At 40.8% G+C, this 21656-nt stretch overlaps 1 protein-coding gene across 1 annotated transcript in view; it reads right to left on the bottom strand.

Annotated features, from left to right (window-relative positions):
* The window catches only part of LOC109034086 (pickpocket protein 11), a 68358-nt gene that overhangs the window by 21469 nt on the left and 25233 nt on the right, over window positions 1–21656 (bottom strand). The window contains exons 2-3 of the mRNA XM_072300074.1: window positions 7518–7668; window positions 1607–1901 (exon numbers count right to left, since the gene is read on the bottom strand). Of these exons, the coding sequence (XP_072156175.1) occupies window positions 1607–1901; window positions 7518–7646 (424 nt within the window). The 5' untranslated portion in view covers window positions 7647–7668. The remainder of the gene's footprint in view (window positions 1–1606; window positions 1902–7517; window positions 7669–21656) is intronic.

Raw genomic sequence — 21656 nt, 5'->3', positions numbered from 1 at the left:
GGATACTTCACGCATTGCGCAACGCGTGAAGTATCCCTGTTAGGTTTGTAGGCGCCAATGCGTGTTTCGCGCTGGCTGCCCGCCTGCCACGGCGCTTGAAGCAACTATTTCACACCAGAGGTATTGCACAGTATCATACGAAACTGAAGGCGCTCTAATATATTAGTAATGGCAGGCATCCATCAAAAGTACGGAGCTTTCCTCGCAAAATACATCAAGATACTACGGCCCGAAAAGAGAGCAGTATTCCAAAAACTCACTAAGTCCTAGCATCCGTAATTAGTAACGTTTAGCATACACTGTATCGCCTGGCTGTTGCTTAATCGCCATCGGCTATAAAAGGCTATAAGAAATTGTGTAGCCGGCTATAGAAGCTATTGGAAATCTTACAGCCGGCTGTAGGTCTATGGTATTTTGGAACACAGATTCTACTGCCAATTTTTACCAGTGGAATATGAGCAGCAACGCAGTCTCCTGTAAAGCACTTCAATGGACGTCATCAAAACTATGCAATGCTGTATGGTGCAGGTGCATATCACATAGTGTCTTCCACCTTTGTATTATTTGTGTTGCTTCATGAGAAAGCTGCTGGCTGATTATTGAACTTTATAGACAAAGTGATAGACAAAAAAGACATAGGGAGTGTAAAGCAATCTCATTAGTTGGACCGGGTGGTTTTTACAGACCAAGGGGGAAAATGATGGACTGACTGTAGGGTCTCTTGTCGGTTACCGTTAGTTAGTCGTTTACTTACCTCTTTTGTCCATTGCAGTCCCCACTTCCACCAATAGAATCTCCGATCTCCCCTTTTTCCCTAATTTGTCTTTATCTATAGCTGAGTCTATCCTGTCAATTTCAATGATCAGCCCGCAAGAACGGGTAAGCAGTCAAACGGTAAATCAGTTATCGAGAACCTTTAAACGATGTTGTGAACCTGTCAATAGGTATCGCTTCTTTGAAGTTCGCTTTAAGTTTTCCTGCGTCGCGGCAATAAGCATACCGCAGAGTGCAAAAACTTATCCATTCGAAAAAAACTCATCATTTTCTTGTCCAATTCAATTTATAATCTTTGCAACCTGTTGAATTGTAATCTCTTGAACCGTTTGCGACAATTATAAAGTCTAAAGCCGGAGAGCCATTCAGAAATAGATTCTACATGGAGCTGCTCTGGGTATATATGTAGAGTACGTAGATTACACGGAGAAAAAACCTCGTTCGTGGGACCCGGAATTTAGGTAATATGGATCTCTGAAGCTTCCGGATTGAGCAACTGAACACTTTAGGTCTAGCTGTCGAGGTTCGGATCACACATCTGAAACTTCAGTTCTTACATCTGAAGTACTTCAGATGTGAGAACCGAAGTTTTTCGGATGTGAGAACCGAAGTTTTTCGGATGTGAAAACCGAAGTTTTTCGGATGTGAAAACCGAAGTACTTGAGATGTAAGAACTGAAGTTTCAGATGTGTGATCCAAACCTCAGCGCTGGACCTAAAGTGTTCAGATGCTCAATTCGAAAACTTCAGAGATCCACATGACGTAAACTTCGGGTCCCACGCACGAAGTTTTTTTTTCTCCGTGTAGAGTATGTCGTCTGCGACGGGGTTACCTTTGATCGGAGGGAAGAAGTAAGGGGTGCAGTTGCAGTGGCTGTAGATGGCGGAGAGGCGGCATCTGGAGTAGCAGTTGCTCTCGTCGTTGCCGACGAACGAGGGCGTGTCGGTGGCGACGTCGTACTCGTGGATGAAGTAGCAGCCTCGGACCTCCTCGCTGAGCCGAAGAAGGGACGAGTCGCCCAGAGTCACCGCCGCCAGCACCGTGATACGGGTCACCTTCTGGGCATCCGTGTGAACCACGAAGTTGGATGACACGTCTGGGAAGTCCTCCGGGCTGTGGATTATCACCTGAGTGAAGACATCAATCAAAATCCATATTGACTCTAGTCTGACAAACTTGGGTCTCAGGTCCTAACATACGTTGGATGATGACTCAATAGACTTCGGAGGGAACAGGGGTAAAAGAAAGGAAAAGAGAGGGTGGAGAACAAAGAAAAGGAGAGGAAGACGAAGACGATGAAGAAGAAGAAGGAGCAGAATGAAGAAGAAGACCGAGAAGGAAGGAGGAAGACTAGCAGAAGAACGAGAAGAAGAAGACCGGCGAATAGGGGGTGATGAAGAAAAAAAGAGGGTGGAGAAGTGGAAGAAGACGAAGAAAAGGAATAAGAAGAGGAATAAGGAGAAGAAGAAAATGAAGAAGTAGGAAAAGGCGATGAGAACAAAGAAGAAGAAGATGAAGAAGAGAAAGAAGAAAAAGATGATGAAGAAGAGAAATAAGAGAAGGATGACGAAGTGGACGAGGGATATGGAGGAGAAGAAGGAGCAAACGAAGGTGGAGAGGAATAAGAAGAAGAAGAGGACAAGGTATAAGGAGAAGCGAAGAAAAATAAGAAGAAGAAGAGGACGAGGTATAAGGAGAAGCGAAAAAGAATAAGAAGAAGAAGAAGATAAAGAAAAAGGAGATGAAGTAGATGAAAGAGGAATTGTAGCGAAGAAAAAGAGGAAAAGAAGAGAAGAATAAGAAGAAGATAAATAATAAAAAAGAAAAAAATAGAAAAAAGGGAGAAATGAAAGATGAATAGAAATTCATAATGTGACACCGTGATTTCATATTTGGACATAAAATTCTTGTCAAGTTCAGAACTTCATATTCTGAAGGTTAAATTAGGAGTCGCAGTGATTTCGAGCTGGCATGTTGGAGCATTGGACTGAAAAACAGAAAACGAAGGGTGTGACACATATTGACCTCCAATGCGACACCGCAATTCTATATTTAAAGCAAAATATTGGTCAAGTTCAGGAGTAATCCCTCTCGATATTAAATCTGGGTTGTATAGTCTCGCGGCTCTGCAAATGTTTTAGCGAAGGGTTGAAAGAAAGGTTAAATCTTATGATGAGGAGACATCAAAGCAAGCCGTGGGGTAAAAATTAAGCTCGCGTCAAATGAAGTTGAGTGCGGGATGAAGTTCTAGGTTGCCACGCGCTCCAGACATAGCCTCTTTTATTTAAAGTATCTATCACAAAAGAGAGTTAGTCTGCTGAAAAATCTAAGGAATTATTGCTTTAAAGACTTAGGTTGATTATTGTATACACAAATTATGAATTTTTTTTTCAAAACTATATAAATGGCAGTACACTCTTACCGCTGATATTCGCCCATTATGAAAATTCAAATCGGATCACTCTCGATCGAAAAATTGACTATTAAACCATCGTATCCCAGGCAGGAGAACAAAACCTTATTTGAAAATCACAAAATTGGCTTAAAAATTTGAATTAATTACAAAATTAGGAGAGTAATAATTTTCGAAAATTGGCTAATTTTTTCGTACAATTCAGGAACTGTAAGTACAACATATACAATGGTGTCCTGGTAAAAATACAATTAAGGAGGTTTCGCAATCTTGAAATGGACCGCGTTCAGCAGAAAGGAACCAAACCACATCTGCCATTGCCAAATTTCACTGGTTAATTCAATTTTTTACAAGAGAACGTTTGTTCGGATTCCATTGAGAATTAAAAGGGGTTTGCCTCGTACTGTGTAGAAAATTCACTGAAATTTGCGCAAAAACCGCACAACAGTTTTCATGGAAAAAAGTAAATTGCCCAATTACATTTGGCAATAGCTGATGATGCTTGGCTCCTTTCTGCTTAACGCGGTCCAAATATCGTTAAGCCCTCGTCCCACGATCAAATGAACTCATCAAATGCAAGATGACGGGTTCATCAAAATTTGACGGCCCGCTAACATGTGATAGCGGTCTTGCACGAAAACCAGTCGCCATCTTGCAATTGATGACTATATTTGATGAGTTAATTTGATCGTAGGACAAGGGCTTTACGTTCTTTAGCCCTGTGTCTATTCGTCAAAATGGAAGCTTAAAATTAATCGATAAATACGATCTGTTCGCGATTGTTGATCAAAAAAGAGTCGCGCTGCTCTATTTTGAGTTGCAACACTTATCAATCGCATCGAGTTCTTCGAGCCACTTATCTTTGAAATCGATTCACTTTGAGCCTCCATTTTGACGAGTGGAGACAGCGCTTTTGATGTGAGAAACAACGCGGTGACCGCGAACCTAGCGGCAACGTCACCAATCCCTGCGAAATCTCCTCCCCAACTAAGTTAAGGCGAGGGTTTGAGGTTCCTGCAACCCTCTTGATTACGTCATATTATGAGCGCTGTTGCTTGTGATTTGTCGACAAATTTGATGGTGTGAAACAACGTCCCCCTCCCCCTGCTGGCGCCCAGAGGGAAGGAGCGAGGGCAAATTGGGTTGATTTGCCCCGTTCACGGACTCTTGACCAACACGTTCGCTCTGATTTCACACGTGCTCCCGTGCCAGTTACGATTAGTATTGAATTGACCTAACTCCATCTCGAAAGTTAAACTTGTTTTCCAAACTTGTCGCCTTGACGGAGATTAAACCTCAGCGCGAGCAGAACGTATTTGAAAGTGTTGATGACGTCGTGTGCTCCATCCGCAGATGTATTTCCTTATTCTCACACGTTGAACTTGAGGAAACCTCTCGATGCCAAAGTGCAAAACCACGTATCCTCGTTTGCGACCCTGTAGAATTCCTGTCATACTTTATTTTACAACTTCCTTGATTTTCCTTCTCAATCTATTCCGTATAATTTTAAGTTTCACTGGAAAAAAATACATTGGATCTAGAGTCCAGACTCTTAAAAACATGGACAAGAAAAAGTACTCTTGATTCAATCAGAAGCTAGCTTAAATCAAGAACCAAGCCCTTAATTTAAGCGGATTTCGTTTTGTTTCAAGCAAAAATCCGATTGAATCCATAGTATTTTTTCTTGTCAATGTTTCCAAGAGTTTGAACTCTAGATCAAATGTGTTTTTTTTCCAGTGTATGAAGTTGGTTTGTTTCTCGACCTCGAAAAAATGAAATTGGAGCAGATATTTTAAAACACCGCAATGGAGATATGTAAATTCGTACTTTGAAAATCGTTATGCTGTTTTATTTTCCTTACTGTTCATTTTCTTCGGCTTATAAACGAAGGGTCATGTTTGACATAGCACGCTGTGACGAAAGGTGGATCATTCCTAAAGTATAGGTAGAGGTGCATCTTTGTTTGACAACGTAAAATAGTCCTTCCGGTAGTCTGATAGTATCCCTTAATTTTTACCTACGGGTTAAGATCCCGAATTCCAAAATGTCTCACCATATGTGAAACTATTTAGTATAAATTCAATATAATCGAAGCTTTCAGTTTCCTCGATGTGAGCTGGTCAGTTCTCTCACTAAGCTTGCGAACATTGCGGATTAAATCGATTAATCCAAGAGTCCATTTTCAGTCATTCATAAGTATAGACACTATAAAGTTTGGTACGACTAATCTGAGATAAATCTTAAACAGAGTCTAAGATGCGGTAAGTTTATACACGATCCGCGCATGTAATTCGATCAAAGCCGGAAGGTTAGATATAAAGTTAAAAGCTAAGATCAAACAAAAGCCCTTAAATTGAATCATCTCCTTCCCGACACTTTCAAACTTTATTTCTTCCGGCCCTGTTTCTTGCCACTGAAGTTCAAGCTTCAAGGTAAAATCAAGGACAAACGGATTATAATCAAGGGCCCTCTGTAAAGTAAACAAACCACTCGCAGAGACTTAAGACATTAGAATTATCAACCATTTTTTATCGACGATAACGTCAAATCTCATATTTAAATATCACTTCCCAGCTGTAATGGAATCTATTTTCAAAATGAAGTTTTCAAGAGAGCTTTGAGTATAAAAATAACGGTCATAATCTGACGTCTTACTTTTTTTCTCATATTTTTAAAGGTTGACAAGTGATCCTAAAAGGTCACCTGATGTTTATTTCAGAGAAAGTCAGAGTATGTAAAGTTCTAACTACTAAGCCTCATCGCCCGATATATCTCATCAATCTCCAAAGAGATTCACAACTCTAAAGAAAGTTCGTAATTCAAAATAAACCTCTGAACAGTGCAAAATGAACGTTTAAAATTTTCATATAACACAGAAGCGGAATTAGCTATATAAACCAGGCGGCCAAAACAGTAATTCCTTCCAATGACAAACACGAAAAGAACGATGCCGCCATTACAAAATCATTACACTACAAAAAAAAATTAAATAACATCCGAGTTTCAGAATCATTACAACGAGGATACATATTTTTCCTTTGATTATGGTAAAAACTGGAGCAGAAAGTCAAGAATGATGACAGTCCTACAGCTTTCTTACAGTCTTGTAGGCGCTAATATGCGTTTCAAGCCAACTGACCTATTGCACTGCGTTACGCGCAATGCGAGAAGTATTCATGCAGTCTTGTAGGCGCTGATATGGGCTTTACGCCGATCGTGTTGTTTTGCGCAATGCGTGAAGTATTCTGAAAGTCTTGTAGGCGCTAAAATACGTTTAACGCCGGCCGCGCTGTGTTTGGCGCGATTTTTCGAATTCGCGTTAGAATAATCGTGGCATTGAATTATACAGTTTAACAAGCCCATGTTGTGTCTTGACGCCGTATGAGCATTCCAACGTTGCCTCGTTTCGCCCGATGAAATATTGTTTCCGAGACAAATTAGGAAAGTTCTTTATACCTACGATCATTATTCAATCTTTTCACTTCATTATCATCAGAAGGTGAGACATATATAATTTGTCAACAAACTAACCATATAACTAGCGTTTACATAAAAATGTGTTTATTTTCCGACTGTTACCAGTTTTCCAAAACTTCTACCTAAAATTGACTTCATTTTAAATTCGCACATTCCTGTAGCAGATGTTAAGGTTGCTTTTCGTGCAATCCTCATTTATTTCTTAGACCTTTCGCGCAAACCTAGATTATCGATTCTGATTAGTCGTAACTATATTGAATATCAAATGGAGATAAATTAATTAAACTAGCAGGTTAAGGACGTCATCCGATTTACCATCATTTCTTTCCCAAAGTTCAACTTTCCACTTCATTTTCCGTTCATTTTTGTCCGCATCATTTCTCATTTTCAAAGTTGGTAGCAAGGTTCGATTTTGCGGTTTTCTAGTCGCGCAACTTTATTTGGTAGGCCCTCAGAGAGACATACCTGCGTTTCTCTCACCTGGGTTCTCTCATGCAGAGAAAATTTAAAATTAAATTTACGAATTTGTCACTTTCTCACAAGTTTAAATATTTCTGCTGATTCAAGATTTCCTCTTACTCACGGTGCAAGATCTTAAAACCCGCCAGTGGAAACATTTCCGACAAGCACTTTACGCAACTTAACATTAACGTAGGCAACACCATCAGGTTAGCTGCTAAATGTTTTGCGTTCATAGTTCCGAAGGGGCTGGTGTCGGAACGAGGGCTGTATCTGAGGACTCGGAAAAGGCGTGATGCGGACACAGTTGTGAGTGCTGGTGCGTGTAATGTGATTACGGTGACCCTTTTGGCGGTCGGGGCGAAAGAAGGAGACAGCATTTAAATTGACTCACGTTGTAGCCTCTGACCCTTTTGTCGTCAGCCAGGTACTCGTGGTCCAGCGACTTGAGCAGCACCTCAAATCCGGTGATTTTCCCGGCGGCGTTGTTCCGCAAGGCATGTAAAGTTCCGGATTCCGACATGTACGGCGGGTTTATTGATGAGCTACGGAAAATGAAAATTTAAATATTTTTCAATATTGACTAATGTATAAGGTAAAAATCACAACATCGCAAAATGTGTCTCCTTAATCACAATTTTGAACAGAAAAAAACAGGACTATCATAGGGTAGTAAATATTGTTGAATTTAAAAAGAAAAAATACAAAAAAAAATACAAATTCTCTTTAATTTGATTTTTTAACGAGAAATTCTGAACATTCTACCACGTTGATCAAGTCATAAGATATAATATCGAACCCTTGGTTCAAATATAAACAAGCACAGAACAAATGTATCTGACTCGCGTCCTTTGCGCCATAGTGGTAAAATGCGTCCAAGTATTTCTGACAATCGAAATTTTTCGTGTTTAATAAGACTTTAATTGATTTAGGACCGGTCAATGACTAAATTCAATAAATTAACAGGATTAACTCATGAAGAGTTTGTGCAAGAAGTTATGTTAGTTTGTTTTCGTTTGAAACAAGAGTTCGATATTATATCAAATGACGTAGTCACTAAATCAGTCTATTTAGATTAAAATTTTGAATAATATCCTCAGAAAAAGTCAAGGAAAACTATTCAAAACTTCTCAAAGAAATTGGTATTTTGTCAGAGATTATTTGACTGCTGTCGTCGAACGCTCATATGGCGTTTTTGCTTAACACAGCAGAGTATCTCTTGCATGCAACAACCGCAACAAACCCATCGGGTAAAGGCGAGTGCTGCCACGGATTTGAGTTTGTTGAATCGCGGGAAAAAGTTTCGCCTACACCCGATCACAATGCTAGGATAGCTAGGTCAGGTTCGTGGAAATGCTCAGTCCCCAGGGTTTTCAGCCGTGGAAAAGCTCATAAATGGGGGGAGGGGGGACTTTGCGGAGGGTTTGAAAGCGGCGGGCGTCGTTCACTCGTGTCGGATTTCTTTCGGGTGTCTGCATCGCATCGTCGCGCCGGGAATGCACCGCAGCGCGTCAAGTGTTTGTTTGGGTGCAAACGAGTCGAGAGCAAATATTTTTGCTCAAGTTTGTCTCTCGGCCTGAATCCGAATTAACATTCAAGGAGTCGAGAAAGTTCTCACTCCGGGCGGGAAAAGCGAATTCTCTCCGCGTCGTTCGTCCTCTTTCCACCGCGGAAAGATAGGCCTCTTTTCTGCCGGTCTAAGGAAGAACGCCGTATGAACCATCAAGCGTTGCCAAATTTCCTTCGACAAATTACGAATTTCCAGGAAAATTTTTGAGTAGTTCTCTCCCACTTTTTCCAAGGATATCGTCCGTAATTTGATCTAAAAAGTCCGAAAAAATCAAAGAAAAATAATTATAAGTTTCTTCGAAAATATATATTTTCTTATGGGACATTCGGCAACGCTTGAATTCTCATTACGGCGTTTCAACTCGGCACGGCAGTCTATGACACCAACTTCTCGCCGGAAGTTAAGTGTAGGAACTTGTCTCGGTTTTTTCCGCCGCTCAATTTAGATACCCTATTATATTTCGATCGTCGCATGCTCCTTTGATTCCTTTTGTTTCCTTTCGTTTATCGGAGGGAAGTTGGTTTCCTTCGGGGATGTGTTCCCTTAACGAAGTCCCGAAAGCCGCCCACCGAAGTCGGTCGGGCAGGAAACCGAGCCTCGAAGGAATTGATCGTTGATTACCCTGCCGTTGCCACTGGAACTCCTCGAGTTTGGCGATAAAATATTTGCAGGAAGATGACGATGTTGAATGCTTTTATTGATACGTCACACGTTGCGCGTGGTTAAATGTTGCATGAGCGTCATCGTGAACGGTTATAGCGCGGCATTTATCATTTTTCTTTCATCATTTCAATGCATTTTAATATTTTTTTAAAATTTTATCTCACTAACTTTAACTTTTAACTTGGAAGTCTTCATCCAATATTCTCGCAAGCGACACTTTGCACCACGTTAATAATAGAATTCGTAGTTTTCCCGCACAAAAAAAACGCAACCCCATTCCTAGGTTCCAAAATTGACTCATACGATTCAATTTTTTTACAAGGATGTACCTGCGCAATCGTCCTCCAGGATTCGTCGGAGTTTTGCATAAGATCAGAAGAAAAAAAAGCAAAATTTTCAATTAGAAATGTACACAATTCTCCTGGTAAAATATAATCAGCGAGGGGAAATTTGGCAACATTGAAATATTGTTAGTCCTTTCGAGCGGGAAATGACTTTATCAACGTGGTAGAATGTTTAGAATTTCTCCTTAGAAAATCAAATCAAAGAAAATTTGCATTTTTTTTAAATTTTTGTTTTTTAAATTCAACAATATTTTAGCGGCTCTGGTGCTTGCACTAGAGCTGCTATTCCGGACGGTCCCAGCTGGGGAGTATCAATGCAGCATGTTACATTGTAGAGACCGCGCGTTGGTTGATGGGAATCGGCGCCATTTTCGGCTATGTTCCTTGTCATGACTTTATTTTATTGCATACTGTTTTATTGTTAGTCAATGCTATGTTGTGTATTGTATTTTTGGAATCATGGTGATACAGTCAACAATTCAAAACTTGTTTGTGCTTTTATCTCGTGATGGAAAAAATGTACTTTACGTTCAAAATTTGAAAATTTGAATTTTAAAGTTTTCGCGGTTAAGGAAGCTTTAACCACTGGGTTGGAGCTTCCTAGTCATTTACTCGATATCAGCTGATAGCAAACAAAGGTTACCAGGGAAACCGTAAACGTCTAACAACTATCGTGGCCATTGGGGCGATTATTGAAATGATATCGACTTTATGTCGCCGCTTACGACAGGACATAGCCCTATCTTAACTGTGTAATATATCGCAATTCGATATTGTTTTGATTTTTAAAAGGAGCAATTCATTCATACAGTTCCGATTAGTTTTGGCGAACGGGCCCTTAGCCTGCTTAGTACGTATAATCCCAAAACGCAGGAAAATAGATTGTAGGAAAATATTTGCATCGGAAAATCGTAACAATTTTCCCCTAGATGTCTTCCATTCCGGGTACATATTTATTGAAAACGGCGACTTTTTCAACAGTCCTATTTTTATCTACAACATCTAAGTGGCCCTTCATAATCATTTAATTTTGGCCCCTGGCCAGAAAAAGGTTCGGAAATTGCAGTGATTTTGCCGAAAATGCTGAAGTAAGTAAATTTGGGCATTTTTTTTCCTTCTTCAAACTCTGTGGAGAAGCACTTCTCCTCCAGTACATCTATTTTTTTACTTATCTCTCGCAAGGTACATTTACAGAAGGTGTGTTCCAGTATTAACAGTTCAGATTCGTTGTTTTTTTATTATAACGCTTATTTCGGAAAGCAATTATTACATTGTTCAATTCTACTGACTTTCAACACTCGATTATACTCCCGGCAAATTCTGCAGCAGCGTTTCAAATGTTGACTCTAATGCTTCCAACAGCCATCCGATGTCTAAGAGTTTATTCCTAGATTTAGGGATTTTCCGGAATTTCCAGGGATTTAGGGATTTTTCAGGAAATCTAGGGATTTTTTTTTGATGAGGTAAAGTTACCAAAAATCAACTTTTTAACCTCAATTCTAGCTTCGACAATCGAAAACATTTTTTCATCTATATTTTGTAGGCCTTTTTGGCAACACTATTTTCCCCGCAAATAAGCCGGAAATTAAAACGATTGCGTCCTTCGATGTACTTGACATTCAACTGCATTCAACCTGTTAATAATAAGAAATCAACTAATATTCTTTCATTTTATTGGTCTGGATTAGCACTGCTTTCAGAGAGCGCCAAAATTCAAACGAGCCAATCAGATTTAAATATTGCAAATCGCTACATCGAATGACATCATGATTCTTCATAAAAAAATGGCGCTTTTTGCAAAATCTAGGGATTTTTTAAGTATATTTGAGCAAATCTGGGGATTTAGGGATTTTTAGCGAAATCTAGGCATTTTTTTTCTTCCCCGCTAGGGATTTAATATCGGAAGACTGGCTTCCAGTATCGTAGCGTTGATCGTCGCTGATGTCGAAATGGAACCTAATGCCGGACTTACTGTAACACCTCCATTCCTCAATTCCGGTGAGGAATACGTCTCTACCCTTAACTCAATATAAATATACAAATTGATAAGTGAGTGCTTTAGTCTCCTGAAAACAGAATTGCGAAACTTAAAATTGGAGAAAAATGATGAGTAAATGAAAAAATGGAACCAATTGATGGGATATGTCGCATGCCATTCTGACACAAAATATGGCGTCTATCGAATCACCTTAACTAAATAAAATAACCAAATTTTCAACTCTCAAACTATCAACTATCAACTATCAAAATTCAAACTATCAAAATTTCCAACAATGACAAAAATGATTGTAATATACCTATAATGTAATGAAATATACACGCTCTAATCATTTAATTTGTATTACCTTTATGTTATGTACCTACATGTTATACTATTTTTATAATAAATTTTGCCAACATGCTTTTCAATTCAGTCTACAACATTTCATTCCGACGTGGCAATAATGATTTATAATGCCCCTAAACATTAAAATGAATTACAATAGTAATGCCGCATTATAATGTCGTATTATACATCGCAACGATTCATGTCCTACTGATTATTGATTATTGTAAGATGAATTCTGTTTTCTCTGATTGTATGTTTCATACGTGCGAAGCAAGTACGGGTCACTAGAAACGTGGTTCGTACGGGTGGCTGATGAAATTGATCTTCGAATACCTTTTGATGAGCTAGGGAAATGGAACCATCTGCATCTCATGGACAATAAATAGTTGCCGTAATTAAGGTCATCCCGTGATTAAGGTGCCGTGATTTAAGTCATAAATTCTTCATCTAATTCTTGATTCATCTCCAAAATGTCTGCTAAAGCTTTCATGCGCTTCTCCTTGTATGCATGAATGAGCAAATTGGGTATCGAACAAGCGGACACTTTTTGAAAATTTAGATGATTCTGGACAATATCGTACAGAAGTCCACGAGCTGCAGATAGAACCATTACCTCTAGCTCATCAAAAGTTATTCGAAGATCATTCAACAACCTCTTTGACAAGTTGCAAAAACTTTTCGTTAACAATAGTGTCACACGGTACTAGGAATATTTACTATTTAACGAACCTTATATTTCCCTGACTCAGTCCTAAATTATAGAAGTATGCGTTACTTTTCCAGCAATCCAAAAAAACAATTATACAAAAAACCAATACCTACACTTTCAGATATAAAAATGCAAATTTTTTGCAGCCTCGCTAAACGACTTATCAACCAGAGATTTTTTAGGAAGCGGACCTCCAAAGAGCTTTCAAAATTAAAAGTATACAACAAGTGATAATGCCATGTATTCGCCATATCAAAGCCCAATACACATTTATACACCGGCTACGTAAATCTGCTAAGTTACAAAACATGAATCGACAGTTGTCGGATTGTACATCAATGACAAAATGTGTCTAGGCCCTCATTCTTGACTACAACTACTGCCCCCAGAGCCGCTCTCCGACGCCAATGCGTTGGAGCTTCCTGCTTGTTTTTACCCTACGATAGTCCTGTTTTTCTGTTCAAACCTATCCAAACCACATCAGCTATTGCCCGAATTCAACGAACAGTTTAATTTTCCAAGAGCAATCGTTTGTCCGGATTCCATTGAAAATTTTAAGGAATTTTGCTTCGCACTATGCAGAAAATGCACTGAAATTTGAAGAAAAATCTGCACAGCCATTTTCCTGTAAAAAAATTAAATTTGGCAATTGCTGATGAGGCTTGGTTCCTTTCGGCCCTAACGAGGTCCAATTAAAAGGAAACAGATATGACAAGGTGGGAGTATGGCTCCTTCTTTGAACGAGGGATTTACAACCGCCGACTCCGCCCAAAAAAAATCATACTCGCTCATCATCCAGTCTTCAGAATTCCTGATTGTCATACCATACGACACGGTAAGGAAATGAATCATGCTCACTCGCTAACGGCACGATCAAACCAGCCGGAGGCGTTAAATTCAAAGCGCGGGCATGTATTTGTAAATAGCTTGGTTCCGTCACTACATCCGCTTTCCGAATGCGTTGCCTCAGTTAAGGCTTATCTACCGAATTTAAATTTCCACGTGCCGTAAATTCATAAGGTAAAGCCGCAAGGTGGCAACACTGCGCAGTGCGGGAAAGTAGGAACAAAAGCTCCGACCTTGACTTAGTGATCCGAAACCTGCGAGTCTGCGAAAAGCGCGTATCTCCTCTCGTTTCGGTGCTTTAAGTGGGTTTCCGCGAATCCTGGTGCAAATTTTTTCGCGCTGGAAAACTCAGACGCTCGGCGGTTTGGCCGACTTCTCACGGTGGTCCGCAGTTTTTTCCTCGTTTGTTTGTTTATTCTTGAGAAGTGGGCCGCCTTCTTTTCTTTGATTCGCAGTCGCCATCTTTTCGGTTTCGGGAGCTGAAATACCGCGCCTTCTTTCTGTTACGTGAAGTGATCGATTGCCGCACGTGTATGTTGGCGATTTGAAGTCTGAGCCTCTTGGTTGCACTGCTGAAGGTGAGTTCTCATTTTCGTTCCCGCCCTCGTGATCGCTGAAACTCTTAACTTCCCTCTGCTTCTCATTCATAAATGAACTGCATTTGCAATTTGGAACTATAAATTCTGGCTCTTCTGGAAGAACACTTATGTGCATAGGGAAACTAATGGCAGATACGTTGTTTTTAAACCAGGCTAGAATCTATAGGTCCAAATTGCAAAAATATAGTCCAAATGATTCGCCTACATATTTAGACCCAGCCCACTGGACCGGGTCATCGGGTCAATGGGAGAAAAGTCGGACGAAATTTGGAAAATCTGGAAAGCCTATATTTTTCGAAAAATATGGTATGAAACAAAACATTTTCAAGGTGGTTTCTATTGGGTTTTTTGTGAAATTTCCTCGCAAAACGACCCCTTAAATTGAATTTCTGACTATATGAACATCGGAATTTGAAATTTTTAGCCGAAAAATTCAAGTCCGACCTCTTCTCAGACCAAAAGTCTCTTTATCAAGGATGGCAATACGATCATGTGTATTAATTTTAAAAGGAGTTTGAAATTGTTTATTTTCAAATATTCTTAATTATTTTTGCGCTGATTTTTTACATTCCACAGATTCAAATAATTTCTAAAATTGACTCAGTTGGTGAGTTTCAGCAATATCCCAAATTACACAATATATACCATTCAGTATATGAGACACCAATCATGTTTCGCGCCGAATTTTTCACTGAGGGGTTGTTGCAGTTTAGGGTGAGAAATATTCTTCGACGACCAATGCACGTGTTTCACATAACCGCTACGCATCAGAATTCTTTCCTCTATAGTGACTGTAAAGCCGGCTCCAGACTACGCGGCATTCGCCGAATATTACTCGCCGAATACCGAATATTTGGCAAGAGTCCCGCCGTAGTCTGGATGGAACATTCGCGTCTGCTTGGCTCGAGTTGACGCGGAGGCGAGTCACTCGGCTCGGCATTCGCCCCAACCCGCTAAAAGTCGGTTTTTGTGACACGAGTCAAAGGGATCGCGAGCGCGCGAAGCCGAGCGTCCATCGCGACATCGGGGCAAATCGGGGTGCCATCCAGACTACTCGTCCGCACTCGGCGAATGTTCGCTATTAGTTTTGTAGAAGGGGGCGAAGGGGTGCAGCGTTTTCCAGTATTTTTTCTTCACTTGGCGAACATTCGTTATTTGCCAAATGACGAGCCAAGTACGACTTTCACGACGTAGTGTGGCGCTGTACACTCGTGGAAATGCTCGAATCTGCCCGTCGCTTCTCGAACCCCGAATATTCGTGACTCGGCTCGGACACTCGGCGAATGCCGCGTAGTCTGGAGCCCGGCTTAAGCCACAAGTGAACAGAATGTCGGTGATACTGAGCTGCCGAGCTCAAAGAAAACGCCGTATGAACCTTCAGGCGTTGCTAAATTTCCTTTGATAATACGCGAATTTCCTGGGAAACTTATGAATATTTTCCTCCCAAAATTTTTAAATACTTTTGTTTCGCAATTCACCTAAAGATTCTGAAAATTTAAGGGAAAAATACTCATAAATTTTCTCCAAAATGCAAATTTTTATCGAAGGAAAATTAGGCAACTCTCGAATGTCCATACGGCGTTTTTCCTTAGCACGGCAGTAATGGTCTGTTGGTGAAACGTCTCATTTCGAATGTATGATTCGCAAATCATTGCGTCACGGAATGTCAAACCTGGCGTTCGAGTATCGTTTCAACCCTTGACAAATCTATCGATAATTCAGCTGCAAACCGAGGGGCACGCTTTGATATTAATCTCATCAATATATGCATTCAATATGGGGCGCGGCGGAAACTCCTGGGGAAGATACGAGAACAGAAACGCTTTAACCTATCAACTTCGCCAGCACGTGCCGAAGCGTGGGAGAAAACTTCCGACTTTACAGCGCAGTTTACTTAAAATGTAAAAGTTACTCGAAGAAAAAAGTGGCAAGATTTCCTATCGGCACGGCACTGCCAGTAATTTGTTTTGATCGCTCTAGGATTAGATTTGGTTTGAAACAAGGAAACACAAAGTCAGCCCCAAACGGAAACGTTACTCAGTAACCTGATTTAGTTGGGGGTATAATACCCCAATTCATCGGGAATGTCCAAGTTGTGCGACCTTATCCCCTTACTCTTTTTTCCTTAAACAACAAACAGAGGCGTAGAATAAAAGTGTTTTACAGTGGTACTCTACGACATTTATGATCGGATGGTATACTGGTATCCTAGTCCATAACGAACTCCTCGCTATGCAAAGGAGCAAAATAATTCGTTGTTATCCGTGGGGGAGCCGTTCAAGGATTCATGTAATTTGCACTTAGAGCAGGAGCGGGGACAGGGGGACTGCGCTTGAATCCCGGACCAGTAAGGTCTAGCGAATAAACAGGTCTACTCAAAAAATGTTCTACCATTTTTTTGGTCTACAGTCAAAATGTCTACAATTAAGAAGTCTACTTGCAGAATGCCTAGAGAACGGTAAAATGCTCTACTACATACATCTAAACGCGGTTCTATGAAAGGCAAACATGACCTTACACGATAAATTTATTCTCCCATAGATACAACCCAAAGAATTAAACTGATGTGGCGACTTCGCTCTACCGTATTCCATTCAGAAAGTCGAACCTTTCTGGTGTAATGGACTTTTTTTTACGAAGGACCATCGCTAATTTGTAGACTTTTTGCAAGTGGACGCTTATTAGCGCTGTCTAGGACCTTGTTAACTGTAGACCAAACAACCTGTAGACTTTGCTGCTTTTGGCCCTTCTTCGCTGCAAGACTTTCTGTGTCTGCATACCCCCCCGAGGCTTTTGGGCCTCATACGGGAATCTTACAAGAGGGGAAGAGGGGTCGGGAAGGAGGGGTAGGCTTAGTTGTGAGAGCCTCGTAAATCATCAAATCAAAAGTAATAATTTTTCAACTATAATTCCAATTATTTAAAAAACAAAACAATAAGCAATGTTTTAAGGATTATTGCGTTATTTTTTTTTAATCGTAGGGGGAAGGGATCAAGCAAGGCACATACGTAATTACAAAGGATTGTGGCCTTACCAGCCCAGGGCCCCCACCTATGGACGAACAGGTGGCTTTCAGGAGGAACACAGGGGCCAACAAATGGGCAGTTTTTTACATTAATCATAATTCGTGAGAATTCGCCAGAACTTTTCCGACTCTTTGGCATATCATTGTCCAGCCGCCCTTCACAACTCTTTGGGATGTCACTTATACTCGCTGACGCAGTAAGACTGGAGAGCTTGCCAGGCCACTGCGGACAAACCTAATGGGTATAGAAAAACAAGAAACTGGGAGAAGCGTCAAAAGGCAATCGACTCCGCCTGGAATACCCTAAAGGACGAGGAGAACAACACGATATAGCCCGTTGACACTTATTTTTCACTCTGCCGCTTCAATTCCGAAGTCGTAACGTTCGATAGCGGGAGCGAACCCCTGGATCTAATTAGAGGATTTAACGCGGCACTGAGGGCCACGTGAAAAATCTGAAAATTGGCGGCGGAAAGAAAAAAAAAAAGCGACATAGCTCAACGTCAATTATAAATTATCACGCCCTCGCCAGGGTAAGTTTTTCGGCCCGGTCAACCCCTCTTGGAAGTGCCGTCGACGGACGCTATATTAATTAAGGTCACAAGAGCGAAAGGGGGTGTGAAATGTAGAAAACCTCAACGTCCGAGAATGGAATCATTGGAAATACGCGAGCTTTTTACAGTGGATTTTTCTGAGTCGTGTGAATATCTTTGCTCTTTGCCACTAGTTTCATCGGAGGGTTGGATCTACCTCCCTCGAAAAACATATACTGTCGTGCACTAAGGAAAAAACGCCGTATGACCCTTAAGGGGACGTTGCCAAATTTCGTATTGGATAAACACACAAATTTCCTGGTTAAACAGTATGAATAAATTTTCCTCCAACTTTTTCAGGAAAAATGTTGTTCGCAATTTTAACTGAAGTTTTGCGCGAGGAATAACAGGAACAAATTTCATCATGACTTTACTAAAAAATTAAACACTTTGTTGAGGGGTAATTTAGCAGAACTCTGGAATGTTCCCTACGGTGGTTGTCTTCCTCGGCACGGTGAGACATTGATGTGACGTTTCGGGGCCCCTTTCTAACATTTTTTCTATACGGAATAACAGGCTATCCGGGCCGCTAACTGAGTTTAACAGAGAATATCCTTCTGTCTGCCAACGTTTGATTACCTGAGGCTTTTTATGTCTTGATATCGTTGTGAATAACCGATGGCGCTGAAAACGCGAGGTTCCTGATAATTACTCCTGTTGCTACGTTCATCGGCAAACGGCGCGGGTCAGAGAGGTATAGAAGTGGAGGGATGTGGGGGTTGGCAATGAGTCCTAATGTATACTACATTGCTCCTCGAATTGTTCGGATGTGAGTTTTCAAATCAATCGTCATTTATGTCGCGCGGGAGAGGAGCGCGCGCGGAATTTTTGCGGGCGAAAAGTCCCTCATTGCGAGGAACAGAACCGACACGATGAGAGAACAACGCCGGGTTAAAACTTGAAATTCGACTGATGTTGTCGAACATTCAAAACGAGTACGAAAACAAAAAACGTCACGCTGTGTTTTCTTAAACTGTAAAAATGGACTATGGCCCGACTGACGCAACACCATTTGTGGGATGTCGTTTTTTCTTGAGGGCGATGAGCGGATGCCATTTTACTACTTCTGTGGTGAGGGTTGGACCGTATTTTTCACCTCTGAAGCGGCCTACCTCTTTTCCAAAACATATTATCTCCTATAATATTCATGCACTCTTTGTGTCTCTGACTTTAAATCACGGTTCGTATTTCTGTATCATGACAAAACAAATGATTATGGATCGACTAGGGGGCCTACGCCCCACAGGACCGCTACGCCGGCCGCCAAACTTCGCCGAGGGGCGCTTCGCGGACCTCTTCGTGGGTTAATCTGGCATGGAAATTACGACAAAGCTCGGAAAAAAAACAAATTCATCACGGACCATATTAATGCTTGTTGGGTGGGAAGCGGATTCTTCATTGTTTCGGTACTTCCAATCCGAGTCTTTTTCGGTAATATAACGATATGTAAGCTTAAAATTAAGCGATTGGAGATCATAATTCAATTAAATGACTCATTTAATTGTATTCTTATCGAATTAAGGAATGGTAAAGCTATTAATAATTTATATAATTTCTAGGTCATAGGTTTGTAAGTTGTATTCACAAATAGTAATTGAGTCATCATTTGTCTCTTTTGGACGGACGAAGAGCAAGAATTTATCAAAAAAAATTGTAATATTGAGCGGATCAGAAATTACCGACCGAACCAGTAGCAAGGTCTGCCGTTGGGGTAGAATCTTATTTATTTTTAGCCTTAGAATCCATCAAAACATGGAGGACTTTGCCAGCACAAAAATTGGTATTTGCTTCAATCTGAGAGAGTGCCACATAGGCTGACGAAGTTCGACCGTATTTTTGATCTAATTTTATTCCTGAGATGGGGTAAGACTATATGAGCAAAATAGATTTTAAAAGTGAAGAGAAAGTGCGCCCTTATGCCGTCATCTGGCGGGTATTTTCCATGTAAACCCATGTCTTTTCGGCAAATTAGGTTATTTTGTCATATTTTTCTCTAACTAATAAATGCGTCCAATTTTAGAAAACCAAGTTCTCCTCATACCTAAGTTTTTCCTAGTTGGTCTCACATGGACCGTATATTCTGTCAAACGGAACTAAGCGCCAATTTGGCGCTCCTTTTGAGGGAATTTAGTATGCTCCGGCTAGCACGTTCTGTCACACCGGACACGACCGCGCCCATTGGACAAAACCTTGCGAGTATAGTGACGGACATGAGCCACGGACGCTCGGTTCCGCCGCCAAATCAAAGCCCCCCTCCTATCTTCCTTCCCCCAATGGCGCTGTAGTTCCGTATGACCGAAAATACGTTCCATTTTAACACATGAAATTGACAAAATTTACAAGGCACGTGCAAATTGTCTGTCTGCGACCAGCGGCCGCAACTGACCCATTGTTCTTACCTCATAACGTTTTGAATTCGTAGGGTATAGCCAAAATTCAGGGGGTACAAGGTACATCACTTTTGTTGGGTGTCGCGAGTGTTATACTTAAGTGTTTTTTCCTGTAGTGTTATTAGGAGCTAAATTACCAGATCGACCCCCTCTTCTTTATTTGATTCGTTCTAGGTATCACGTCTTTCCAATTTCTTCGACGCGTTAAATGTAGCTCGATACACCGACCGGCAACACTGGAGTACAATGCTTAAGAGAATGATAGAAGCTGGGGGGTATTCAGTGAACAGCGTAGGATATCAATTGAGCAACTAGTTCGATGGTCCAAGATCTCGTGGTCGCTAGGTTATAACTTCTTCCGGCGGGGGGAAGCGTTGTTATAAACGACGGGATATCAATTTCGCCGACCGCGGCGGGGAGGTTCCGCACCGTCCAGTAGTACGATCTCGATAATTGTGCCATGCTTTTGCATCAAGGAAACAACGTAACGGTCCGTCTACTGCCGAGCCTTGTGTCACGATTTTTCAATTTCTATGCGGTTCCAGTTTCAGTCGAAAATCAGCTTAGCTTATACTCCAGCGAGTCATGATAAATTTTGTCGCGCATAGCGGGCGACCCCTGAAAAGTCGCTGTCAAACCAAATTCAGTTTCGGTTTTCATCCTTGTCCCGGCTACTCTTAATCAAATTATTTGCAACTCGCTTCGATAAATGATCAAGAGGTGCTGAGCTTCCATAAGAATTCCACATGAGCCTCAAGAAACATGGATTTATATGTATAAAGTGAGACACACCCTTACGTCACGTAATGGAAGCAACGGAATATATCTTCCACTCAAGGCCCGGCTTTAATTTTTCAAACTTGCCGCGGAGCTCATAAATCTATTTGAGGAAACCCCTTAAATTGCTCCATAACTTATCAGAACCAATAGGCAATGCGTGTATATTTTCCAATTGAGGGGTTTGGAGGACAAGGCGCATAAGTGCAGTTTTTAAAAAAAATTGAGATATTGATTATTTCAAATGAAACTAGTCTTAATGCATATTATGTGAAGAATTCGCTCCCAAATTCCAATTTTTAAGCATCAAAAAGTCAGTTTGAACTTTCTTTCCGCCATATGGATCCATGTAATTTCAAAACTTTAAACAAGTGTTTCTCGAAATAGCAAAAACTGCACTTATGCGCCTTGTCACTCAAGCCCCTCAATTATGGTCCGCTTAAGGTGCGCCTTCAATTTAGCCCCATAGGCATCAAACTTACAGGAGAGCTAGAATAGTTATCTATCTGAGAAAACACACATCTATTTCTTGCAATAATCTTTGATTGAATAAAAATGGGTCATTGCGTTGGTCTCAGAATCGTATTTTGATGCTTGATTCTTGTCGCGATCAGCTGGAAATAGTAAGATCTGTCCAAACAACAACTTTCAACGTTCATGATCAACCGAGAATATCGCGCCTTGAAAA

Source organism: Bemisia tabaci, chromosome 4 (genome assembly GCF_918797505.1).
Source record: "Bemisia tabaci chromosome 4, PGI_BMITA_v3".
NCBI classification, from domain to species: domain Eukaryota; kingdom Metazoa; phylum Arthropoda; class Insecta; order Hemiptera; family Aleyrodidae; genus Bemisia; species Bemisia tabaci.
The sequence above is the reverse complement of the archived record's forward strand: the minus strand, read 5'-3'. Positions and strand labels throughout refer to the sequence as shown.